Source organism: Stegostoma tigrinum, chromosome 8 (genome assembly GCF_030684315.1).
Source record: "Stegostoma tigrinum isolate sSteTig4 chromosome 8, sSteTig4.hap1, whole genome shotgun sequence".
Classification (NCBI taxonomy): domain Eukaryota; kingdom Metazoa; phylum Chordata; class Chondrichthyes; order Orectolobiformes; family Stegostomatidae; genus Stegostoma; species Stegostoma tigrinum.
In genome coordinates, this window is record NC_081361.1 from 63,430,823 (window position 1) to 63,443,851 (window position 13,029).

The 13,029-nt window shown below is 40.7% G+C and overlaps 1 protein-coding gene across 6 annotated transcripts in view; it reads right to left on the reverse strand.

Annotated features, from left to right (window-relative positions):
* Positions 1 to 13,029, reverse strand: part of eps15 (epidermal growth factor receptor pathway substrate 15) — a 144,098-nt gene that overhangs the window by 88,053 nt on the left and 43,016 nt on the right. For all 6 annotated transcript variants that reach the window (XM_048539476.2, XM_048539478.2, XM_059647938.1 and 3 more), the window contains exons 9-10: positions 6,220 to 6,420; positions 4,505 to 4,659 (exon numbers count right to left, since the gene is read on the reverse strand). In XM_048539476.2, coding sequence (XP_048395433.2) covers positions 4,505 to 4,659; positions 6,220 to 6,420 — 356 coding nt within the window. The remainder of the gene's footprint in view (positions 1 to 4,504; positions 4,660 to 6,219; positions 6,421 to 13,029) is intronic.

The following is a 13,029-nucleotide window of genomic DNA, read 5'->3' on the forward strand; positions in this document are numbered from 1 at the left end:
GATGGGGGTGGGGAAGTACATGTTGTCTATATAGATTTTAGTCAGGCCGTTGACAAGGCCCTGCACAGCAGGCTCATCATGAAGGTTAGGTTGCAGGTCCAGGGAAAGCTAGTTAATAGGATTCAAAATTGGCTTGATGGTAGGAAGCTGAGGGTGATGGTTGAAGGTTCTTTCTCGCACTGGAGGCCTTTAACTAGTGGTGTGCCACAGGGGTCGGTGCTGGAACCTTGGTTATTTGTGAATTACATAAGCAACCTGGATGTGAATGTACAAAGTTAAGTTTGTGAATGATAAAAAATTAGGAGATATCATTAATAGTGAGGAAGGTTATCAAAAATTAGAGGGATTTTGATCAGATGGAGAAGTGGGCTAAGGATTAGTAAATACAATTCAATACAGTTAAGTGTGAGGTGTTGCATTTTGAAAAATCAAACCAAGATAGTGGTAACGTCCTGAGGAACGTTGTGTGACAGAGGACCGAGGAGTACAAGCGCATAGTTTGTTGAAAGCGGCATCATAGATTGGCAGGGTGGTGAAGAAGATATTTAGCATGCTGGCCTTCATCGGTCGAGGCATTGTGTATTGGAGTTGGGGTGTTATGTTACAGTTGTCTAAGTCATTGGTGAGGCTGCACTTTGGAGTATTGTGTACAATTTTGGCCACCTTGTCGTAACAAAGATATAGTTAAACTGGAAAGTGTGCAAAGAAGATTTAGGAGGATGTTGCCAGGACTTGTCGGCCTGAGTTCTCGGGAGAGATTGGACAGGATAGGACTTGATTCCTTGGAATGTAGGAGAATGAATGGTGACCTTATTGAGGTGTATAAAATCATGCGGGGCATTGATAAGATGAATGCATATCATTTTTCTTCCCAGGGACGGGGAATTTCTAATTAGAGGGCACACGTTTAAGGTGAGAGGTCAAAGATTTAGGAAGGAGCTAAGCAGCAACTTCTTCATGCAGAGTGGTGCATACACGGAATGGGCTGCCAGATAAAGGGCTGAGGCAGGTACAATAGCAACATTTTCAAAACATTTGGGATAGGCACATGATGAGAAGGGTTTAGAGGGATATGTATCAATTGGAACTTGCTGAGTGAGCACCATGGTCAGCATGGACCAATTTGAGCCAAAGGGCCTGTTTCTATGTTGCATTACTCTATAACTCTCTACGTAGGAGGATCTTAGGTTACAGGATGACAGAAATGGGGTGGTCAGATAAGCAGAGTAGTGGTAGATGGGATTTAACCTGAAAAGTGTGAGGTGATGCACTTAAGACGACCGAACAAGGAAAAGAAGTACTCAATGAATGATGAAGAAAGTTCAGAAGAACACAAAGTGCTTGTGCAAGGAACCCGCAATGTAGCAGGCCAGGGGAATGGGGCAGTTAACAAGTTAGATGGGACACTTGCCTTCATCAGTCGTGGCACAGATTATAAGAACATGAGTTATATTGTGGTGTACTTCGGTTAAGCCATAACAAGAGTACGCTAGTTCTGGTTGCCATCCATACTAGAGAAATGATGTGACTGCACTAGGGACCTTGATGCTTCCTGCCAACCCTGGACATGCCCTCAATCTCATACACTCCATTCAGAATTTTCCTCAGCTTTCTGAGTATTAAGGAAACAGCATGCAGAGGGAACTCAGTCGGACAATGCTGGTGGCATTTTAGCTATGAACAGACATTGGTTAGGCTCGAGGTTTTCCTCAGTGCACAAAAGGCTAAGGAGGAATCTGATTGGAGTGTAGAGATTATGAGAGGCTTATCAAGGGTGGTCAGGAAGTAGCTGTTTTCCTTATTTGAAGGGTAAATATGATTGGTATAATTTGAAAGTGAAGGGCAGGTGATTTAGAAGGGATTTGTGGAAATATTTTTTCATCCCGAGGGTGATGGGAATCTACATTGCACCAATTTGGAGGGCAGCAGAAGCAGAAAACTTCTTAACCTTTTTGCAGATGAGCACTTGAAATGTCATAACATTGAAAGCTATGGGTCATGTGCTGCCAAGTGGGTCTAGTGTCGATAGGTTGTTAGTTGATTAGCCGAAGGGCTTCTTCTGTACTGTACAACTCCATGCCATTCTTCTAGTGACAAAAGGCTAGACTTACCATTAAACTGATTATGTTACTGCCAAGTTTCTGACCCTAAAATGGACACAAACCATATTCCATCAAACGTGCATCACCTGCTGGCTCGGAGCTTCAGCAGAAACCACTCATTCTTGCAAGCATGAGATAACAAGGTGTAGAGCTGGATGAACACAGCAGGCCAAGCAGCAGAGGAAAGAAGGGTCGAGACCCGAAATGTCAGCTTTCTTGCTCTCCTGATGCTGCTTGGCCCGCTGTGTTCATCTAGCTCTACACCTTATCTCAGATTCTCTAGCATCTGTAGTTCCTACTATCTCTGAAACAATTCTTACAAACATTTTCTTTTTATTGCATCAAACCCACCCAATTCATATAATTTTACAAATCATACACTGGTTGAAGCATAACATAATTCTCATGATTTCACTTAAACATTTCTGTTATGTGTAGGATTCAGGACCATGAAGGAAAACTTTGTATGAATTCTTAGCTACTAAGTTGCACTGAGACTTCGATTCCCTTGAAAAAAAACTGAGGATTAAAGGGGTCAGGGGGAAAACCATAGATTGTGGATTCAATGCCCAATTTGGTGGTTAGGGTGAAAATGCTCAACTCATTTTGAAAGAATCTGGAAGCAGCTGAAGCTCTGTAACCTGAAAAGCTAGGGACTCAAAAGGTAGAAAGTGAGATTAGAGTGGGCCTATTTTATCCAGTGAGCTCATGCAGTAAGGCCACAACAGCTTCTGTCTGAAAATTGTGTGAAACGGTGGAAGAAGTCACAGACTGATTAGCAGTCAACAGAAACACTACATCCATGGCCAGAACCATCTTTTTATCAGCTGCGAGGACTGTTTGGTTCTGGTTTCTGCAACCATACAGTGAATGAATGTGACCATACCCCAGTAAATGCCAACATCCCAATGACTGCCAATCCACAATTTTTAGGCAGTCATTGAGCGGGGCAGTCATTGAGCGGAACTGTCTAGAAAAGTCTCGAATCAAAAACTACACTTTAATTTAAGAAATGGGAATACAAAGAAAGATGTGCGTGGTTGTTAAAACTCAATTATTTCAATCATGGAACATCACTAGAAATTTGTCATCAGAGATAATGGGAACTGCAGATGCTGGAGAATCCAAGATAACAAAGTGTGGAGCTGGATGAACACAGCAGGCCAAGCAGCATCTCAGGAGCACAAAAGTGTCTAGGCCCAAAACGTCAGCTTTTGTGCTCCTGAGATGCTGCTTGGCCTGCTGTGTTCATCCAGCTCCACACTTTGTTAACTAGAGATTTGTGTCCTAAGTCCAACCATTTCAGCTGCTTAATCAATTACCTTTCCTCCATAATAAAGATCAGAAGGAAGAATGCTCACCCATGACTGCACAATGGACAGCATCACTCACAATGTTGTAATTGTAGCAGCTCCCACCACTTCCTCTGGCAGCTAATTCCATGCACACAGCACCCTCTGCTTGAAAAATATGCCCCCTAGGTCCCTTTTACATCTTTCATCGCTCACTTTAAATCTATGCACTCTAGTTTTGGACTCCCCCACTCCACAGAAAAGACCTTGGTTATTCACCCTATCCACGCCTCTTATGATTTTGTAAACCTCTCCTAAAGTCACCCCCCTCAGCCTCTGATGCCCCAGGAAAATAGCCATAGCCAATCAGCCTCTCCCTACAGCTCAAACCTCAAACCCTGGAAACATTCTTGTAAATCTTTTCTGAACCCTTTCAAGTTTCACAACATCCTTGCTATAGCAGGGGAGACAAGAACTGCACACAATGTTCCACAAGTAGTCCAACTAATGCCCTATCGAGCCGCAACATGACCTTCCAACTCTTGTACTCAATGCAGTAACCAATAAAGGCTAGCGCACCAAATGCCTTCTTCACTATCCTGTCTACCTGCAACTCCACTTTCAACTGTGAACCGTCACTCCAAGGTTGCCTTGTTCAGCAACACTCCCCAGGACCTTTCCATTAAGTGAATATGTCCTGCTCTGAGATAATGAAGTGTGAAGCTGGATGAACACAGCAGGCCAAGCAGCATCTCAGGAGCGCAATAGCTGATGTTTCGGGCCTAGATCCTTTATCAGAGAGATGAAGGGTCTAGGCCCGAAACGTCAGCTTTTGCGCTCCTGAGATGCTGCTTGGCCTGCTGTGTTCATCCAGCTTCACACTTTGTTATCTTGGATTCTCCAGCATCCGCAGTTCCCATTATCACATCAGGAATGAGTGATTTTTTTCCCCTCCTGAGCTTAAGTATGAGGCTTAATCCTTCAAAATAACTGTAGCCCTAAAGAAAAAGTTAAATAACTTCTTAAAATAATGAAATCATGCTAACATTGATAGTTAGTTTGAATTCACAGATGAAATGAATATTATTGTTGTTGTTGACACACATTTACCAGATATGAGCCAGTGTCGTTGGTGCCAGACCTGTGGTGAGAAAGATATCTTTGACCTCTACCCCAGAGACGAATCCATCCTGGTCTTTGTCAGTTTTCATGAATATGTCATCGTATTTTGCTTTGTCAGCTGGTGTTACAACCCATTTGACAGCCTAGAAAATAACAGAAAGCATTGTTAAGACTAACAACCGCACCATCATTTTCAACTTTCGGAATCAGAACAGCAGTTTATATGAAAGCAAAGTACAGGTAATGCTAGAAATCAAAAGTGAAAAAAGAAAACATGATGTGCACACAAAGTCCAAAAGCATCTGTGAAAAAAAAACCAGAATTCATGATGGCCATTCATCCTAATAGGGAAAAAATATTAGAGATTAACAGTTATTTACCAAGAATTAATCCGTGAAAAAGCGAAGAGGTATCTACAGGCAGTTCCCAATTTATGATTGTCTCAATCACGACCAGAGTATTTACAACAGCTATTTTGTATTGTCCTGTACTGTGTCTCAGCTTGCATACAAATCAACAAATGAACACAGTCGTAAACAAAACCCTTTCACAACTTGAGGACTGCCTTTATAGGATGTGTAAACATATTAACTTCACTATGAACTATGAAAACCAAGTGATATGTGCTAAACATCATGTTGGAATGGAGATGATTACAATTAAAATAATCACACTTTCAGACACAGATGACACGCCATTCTACATATTGTATCATTCCTGAAAATAGATCACCAGATTGCTAAGTGTTTCAACTGAAGTACACACAGATGGCGGGCATTAATTAGATGGTTACTTCACAAGTGACACAGGTGGAATCAGGAGATACATAGCTGCAATAATTTACTCTATGAATAAATCTATTCTTGGAATTCTTCCTTTACCATTTAGCTGTCGTGAAAACCAGAGTGTTAAAAACGTTTTCTCAACTGGTGTTCCATCTCATACTTTTCTTTTTAAGTTCACATCATCTGAGCATTGTTGGTTGAACCAACATGTATGCACATCCCTAGTTGACAGAGGGCAGATAACAGCTAACTAGATTGGTTTGGGTCTGGAGTTACGTGCAGGCCAGAACAGGTCAATTCAGCAGTTACATTCTCTAAAGGACATCTATCAACCAAATGGGTGTTTATGACAATCGACAATGGTTCTCAACAGACTCAATTCCAATTTTTACCAAATTCAAAATCCATCTTCTACCATGGCAGGAATCAAACTTACATCCCAAGAACATTACCTGGGTTTCTGGATTAATTGTAAAGCTGTCATGCCATGAGGACATCGCCTTACTATAAATTGTTGGGGTTGGGGGTCCCCACAAACAATAGGAGGTAAGGTCAATCATGTGATAAAGTTCTTTCAAATAAATGTAATGACAAACATAGATTACATTAACAAACCACCAGAAGTTTGACAGTGAATCCAAAGAGAAATTGTACTCTTTCTAATTTTGAAGTAGTACAAGCCACTAAACACCTAAAGCAGAATAGACGTGAATCCTGAAATATCTCTATCATTCAATTTAAAAAAGCGTTGAAGAGAAGACCAAGTCAAAAATATGCCAGTTATAACTTTACCTCGATTTAACTTCGAGGAAGATGTGTCAGAATCTCTGGTGAACTGTATAATATAATAGCACATTACATTAAAATCAAAAAAGGAAAATGGAGTTCAAGACAAAACATCATTGTTATTTGCAGTACCTGGACTGGTGGTGTTTTAGTAGGTAGAATTCCCACGGGGGGCAACGATTGTCGGCTTTCCTTAGCAGTTGGTGGAGATGGAATGAGTGGCACTGAAGATGGAACACTTGTTTTTTTCCTCTTCGAAGGTGGTATTAAGGCAGGCGACAATGAAAATGGCACAGGTTCTTTCTCAAGAGCACGGTAAACCAAGTACATGGCCTTATGAGAGAAAAATTACAGAGCCTTCATATTAAAACAACTATGTAAGAGTTCACAAGAATACTAAACAGAGTTCAGACTAACTATGAATATAGAGTTGTGAGAGCATGGAATGCGTTGCCGGCAGCAGTTGTGGAAGCAAGGTCATTGGGGTCATTTAAGAGACTGCTGGACATGCATATGGTCACAGAAATTTGAGGGTGCATCCATGAGGATCAATGGTCGGCACAACATTGTGGGCTGAAGGGCCTGTTCTGTGCTGTACTGTTCTATGTTCTATGTTCTATGTTCTATAATCAGGGCCACAGCCACTTTTATATGTCTAACTAGTGCATCGGGGAAGGGACAGCAAAACAAGCACTGTAACGGTATCCATGAACTATGCCTCAAATAACTAAATTCTGAGAAATGGTTGCATTTCTCTCTGGTGCCTTCAACTTAACATATTCATTAGAAATCATGCATCTTACAGGTTACAACATGGCTGTTAGATAAGTCCACACTTATCTGCGACTGTCACTGGTGACTTTTGTATTGTTAATCTTGCCTGCTTTCACTTACTTACATACGGGAAGAACTGGTATAAAGAGCTGGGCACTTGCAGTAAACAACCAAAATGTTTCAAGGAACATTTCTCAAAATAAATTTCAAATTTCCATGTGTCCTCAAAAGCAAGTGTATGATACTTTGAGTTTCTTCTGCACATTCTTGCTGTTAGCACATTAATATAACAAAATCTAGTGTAGCTGTGTAACCAATTGCTTGGATAAACTTGGCTACATCAATAAAAAGATGTCCAGTTGGCAGTTTTCTCTATCACATGTCAATGTTCATGTGATGTATACTATTTTAAGATTTATACATAACGCCCAAAGACAACAAAAAAGCTTCTTTAAACATTACTTCTGAGGTTCAAATGCTGGGCCAGCATTTATTGCCTTTCAGGAAGTGGTGGGGAGCTGCCTTCTCAGGCCACTGCAATCCCTTTGGTGTAGTTACATCCACAATGCTATCATAGAGGGAGTTCCAGGAATTCAACACAGCAACACTGAAAGAATGGCAATATCCCTCCAGTGGCAGCTGCACTTCAATAATTAGACGGAAAAATACCTACACAACCTAAATAAATGTCAAAATGTGAGGAAGCTATCCCAAAATTAGAGCTTCATAATCATTCCATACACCCATTTTATCTAAATTAAACTCAATCTGCCACTCCTTAGTCCTTCGACACATCTGATCAAGGTCCTGTTATACTCTGAGGTATCTGTCTTCATTACCCATGACACGACTAAGTTTGGTGTCATATGCAAACTTATTAACCACACCTCCTCTGTTCACATCCAAATCATTTATATAAATAATGAAAAGCAGTGGTCCCAGCACTGATCCTTGTTACACATCGCTGGTCACAGGCCTGCAATTTGAAAAGCCACTCTCCACCACCACTACAACCATCTGTCTCCTACCTTCGATCCAAATGATTTGTTCTTACTATGAAGGTAAGGACTGCAGATTCTGGAAGCGAGTGTCTATAAATGTGGATCTGGAAAGGCATAGCTGGTCAGCCAGCATCCAAGGAACAGGAACTTCAATGTTTCGGGCTGAAACATTGATTATCCTGTTCCTCAGATGCTGTCTGACCAGCTGTACATTTGTAGCACCACGCTTGGTGACACTAGTCCTTCCTGTATTTCACTGCTAACTCATCTACCATGAGGAACCTTGGCAAATGCCTTAAAATCCATAGAGATCACATCCATCGCTCTGACTTCATCAATCCTCTTCATCACTTCATCAAAAAACTCAATTAAGTTATGAGACACGATTGCCCATGCACAAAGCCACGCTAACTATCCCGAAACAGTCCTTATCTTTACAAACACATGTAAATCTTGTCCCTCAGAATCCCTTTCAACAACTTGCCCACCACCAATATCAGGCTCAATGCCCACAGTTCACTGGCTTGCCCTTACCACCATTCTTAAATAGTGGTACCACATTAGCCAACCTCCAGTCTTCTGGCACCTATGGCTATTGATGCTAAAAATAACTTAGCAAGGGGCCCTGAAATCACCTTCCTAGCTTCCCACAGAGTTCTAGGGAGTACACCTGATCAGGTCCCAGGGATTTATCCACCTTTATGTGGATTAAGACATCCAGCACCACCCGCTCTGTAATATGGACATTTTTCAAGATACCATTATTTATTTCCCTGAGTTGCCTAGGTTTTCCACATCCTTCTCCAGAGTAGACACAGATTCAAGAGGCTGATTTAGTATCTCATCCATGTCCTGCAGTTCCATACAGAGGCGGCCTACTGATCTTAAGGGGCCCTATTGTCCACCTAGGTACCTTTTTGTCCTTCATGTATTTGTAGAATCCTTTCGGATTCTCCTTAACCCTATTTGCTGAAGCTATCTCAAATCCCCTTTCTGCCTGCATCCTTTCCCTGTTAAGTACAACTCTACTCCCTCTATGGTCTTCTAGGAATTTGCTTCATCTCTGCTGTCCATGCCTAACATATGCTTCCTTCTTTTTCTTGGCTAAAACCTCAATTTCTCTCGTCATCCAGCATTCCCTACACCTACCAGACTTGATTCTCATTGGCTCATTTTTCAAGGCTTCCCATTTTCCAGCTGTCCATTTACTTGTGAAAATCACCCTCCACCAACTTTTGAAAGTTCTTGCCTAATACCATCAAAATTAGCCTTCCTCCAATTTAAAACTTGAACTTTTAGATCCAGTCTATCTTTTTCCATCACCATTTTTAAAACAAGCAGAATTATGATCACTAGCCCCAAACTGCATCCCCACACTGACACGTCGTCATCTGCCCTGCCTTATTTCCCAACAGTACGTCAAGTTTTGCACCTTCTGCAGAAGATACTTCCACATAATAAATCAGGAAATTTTCTTGTACACACTTGAATCCTCTCCACCCAAAAGCCCTTAACCCAACGACAGTCCCAGTCTATGTTTGCAAAGTTAAAATCCCCCACCATTATGACCCTGTTACTCTTACAGATAACTGAGATCTCCTTACAAACTTACTTCTCAATTTCCCACTGACTATTGAGGAGTCTACAGTACAATCCCAGCAAGGTAATCATCCTTTTCTTATTCCTAGTTCCACCCAAATAACTTCCTTCGACATAGTCTGAGGAATATCTTCCCTAAGTACAGCCATAATATTATTCTTAAATCAAAAAATGCCATTCCCCCTCTTTTCCTGTCCCCACCTTCTATACTTCCTTTGGCATCTATACCCTGGAACCTTAAGCTGCCAGTCTTGTCCATCCCTGAGCCACATTTCTGCAATTGCTATGATATCCCAATCCTGTATTCCCAACCACAGCTGAGTTCAGCTGTCTTACCTGCTCATCCTCTTGCTACCTCATTCTCTGTTTTGTTCCTGGCTGCCCAGATTTTGATGCGCTCCTCTTCCTAAATGCACCAGTCTCAGATTGATCTTTTTTCTTATTGTCCCCACCAACCCCAACCCTACCCCACCATTTTAACATCTTCCCAAGCTGCTCTAGCCAATCTCATATTAGTCCTCTTCCAATTCAGGTACAATCTGTCCCCCTTCCACAGGTCACTTTTGCTCCAAAAGAGATTCCAATCATCTAAAAATGTGAATCTTTCTCCTCTACACCAGCTCCTCAGCTATGCATCCATCTGATCCATCCTCACATTCGTATTCTCAGCAGCCAAGAGTAATCAGAAACTGCTACCTTCAAGGACATACTTTTTGAATTCCTGTCTAACTTCTTATATTCTCTCCTCAGAACCTTGTCTTTTTCTGTTCCTGTTGTGTGAGTTCCAATGTGCTCAACGACCTCCTGCAGATCCCTCTTCCTTTTGAGAATATTCAGCACCCTCTCCGAAATATTGTTGATCCTGGTTCCAGGGAGGTAACACACCATTCTGATATCTCGTTGTCAGCCACAGAAACATCTTTCTGTGCCTCTGACTAAAGAACCACTAATCACAATCAATCACTTTGAACGTGACTTATCCCTTACTTGATTCGAGCCAGTCTTGGAACCAGAAACCTGGCTGTCAGTGCTAAATTCCCATAGGAGGCCCATCACTCCCGACATTTTCCAAAACAGCATACTTGTTTGAGATGGGGATAGCCACAGGAGACTCCTGCATTACCTCCTTACCTCTTGTATCTTTTTTGGAGGTAACCCATGTACTTGACTATATCTGTGGTTTTTCTATCTTTCAGCAGCTGCCATCCGTCGCATCCACTACCTTGTGTAAATTCCCCACTGCATCTAATTGCTGCTCCAATTGATCTATGCAATCTGGCAGGAGTTGCAACCAAACACAGTTCCTACAGACATAATCGTCAGTAATATGGAAACTCTTGCTAATCTCCCACATCCGACACGAAGTGCATACACTCTACTAAAGGCCATCTTTGCACCTTAACTAGCTACAGTCTCAGAAAATAGTACAGTATTACTGCTCCAAAAACACTGTTTCAGGATAACTTAGTACCTATATTTAAATTTTTTTACGTTTAATCAAGAGACAGATCCCAATAAAACATATAATCCAAGTTCTGATGAAAACTGTCAAACCTGAAAATGTTAACTCTGTTCCTCTCTGCAGAGATACAACCATAGCCTGCTCAGTAATTTCACTATTTTCTGTTTCTGTTTCAGAATCCAGCAATTTTTCCTTTTGTAATTTCAAGTTTTCAACATCTGCAGTATTCTGTTTCTTAGTAGTTCAGTCTTGACTTCTTGGAACTGCAGAAAATTCTTCTTCACTCAGAATTTGGACTCAAATAGAAAAGCAAAATACTGTGGATGCTGGAAATCTGAAAAAACAATAAAAGCTTGAGAAGCTCAGAACGCCCTGCAGAATCTGTGGAGGAAAAAACAGCTTGAACATTTTAGAGATTGTAGGAACTGCCGATGCTGCAGAATCTGAGATAACAAGGTATAGAGCTGGATGAACACAGCAGGCCAAGCAGCAACAGAGGAGCAGGGAAAGCTGACATTTCTGAAGAAGGGTCTCAACCTGAAACATCAGCTTTCCTGCTCCTCCTACCTGCGTAGAGCTTTAACATTTGAGCTTGATGACCTTTCATCAGAACCCAAGTAATCAGAGAAAATAAAAGAGTGTAGAAAATAAATTGGTGGCACAAGTAACATTAAGTATTACTGGAAGCTGACCAAAACATCTCACAGAAATAGATAAGTGAAGCTGTTTTTAATTGTCAATTCAAAAAGCTGAAAGTTTCTAGATTCTACCTTTAAGTGTCAGAGAATGGAAAGCAACATAGGTACACAAGGCAGAGAAGGAGAAATGCATCAGAAGTTCCAAGTAAATTTAAACTGGTCTTCTCTAAAATTCAGAGCGCTATTTACTTGCAACAACACTAAATCTCAAAGAACAAGGAGGGATTAATGGAAATATATATCTTCTATATAATCTGGCACATTATTTTGTTAAGTAATACAGCACACCAAAAATACTGCGTATTGTACCTCAGAAAATAAGCAATGCCTTACCAATGACATTGTTGATTCAGTTTCAATTTCCTAAGTATTTTTTGTTTTCAACTCCCACAAAAACAAAGGTATCATCCTGAAAACTTAATTGCAGGAATGCATATCAAATTTTGTTACCTTCAACTAACAGGGGGGAAAAAAAAAGTATGTGAATATTTGGCACTGTTCATTTATAACATGGAGAATTCTTCAAATAAATCATGGCCAAACATAAGTGGATAAATGTCCAAGTCAAGTTTTAATTGAAAAACGTATTCCCTACTCCCTACAGATTCCACATGTTAGGTTGATTTTTGCTGCCAAAATGTAGTCCCAGAAATGAAATGTATCTGTTATGTCAGAATGGCACATGGAGCAAGCAGTGTTCATGCTAATGCCACAACTGCAAATCACTTGTATTTATGAGCCCAACTTTCATTAAGAAATTGGACATTCCTTCAAATTCAAGGGCAAGATTTTTATTTCAACTTATCCGTTTCCTAGATATAAAGCCATTTATTATGAACGATGGTAGAAATGAACTATAACGAATCATGAATAGCATACTATAAAAACAGGACCTTGGGCATATCAGATGTGATGCCAGAAACAGAAGTAGCAAAGCCACTGACAGTGATGATTAATTGCATTAAGATAGCAGAAATGGATCCACTTTGGGGGCAGTATTAGGCAGGCGGACCACAGAGGTGAGGTGACAGTAAAGGTGGACAATATGATCAAACATATTAGGAGTCACCTAAGGATAATGTATTTTCAATCACAGTCAACTATAATGCTGCTGATGCTGACAAGAACCATTTTTCAACAATGGTAGAAACAACAGTGGATGGATTCAAATATAGAGCAAATTTTCATGCTAATTTTATTATAACAGTTAGCAATAAAATGCATTATTTTCTCTATAATGCTGAACACAATTACTCTTGGCCTCACCTGTGCAGTTGAAATAACAGTGGATGCCATAAGTAAATTATCCACCATTACTAAGTAAATTGTGGGGAACTTCCTGCAAGCATTTGTCATACAGTTAAACAAAATACTAAGATTGTCCTGCACCTCCAGAAAGTGTCAAAAA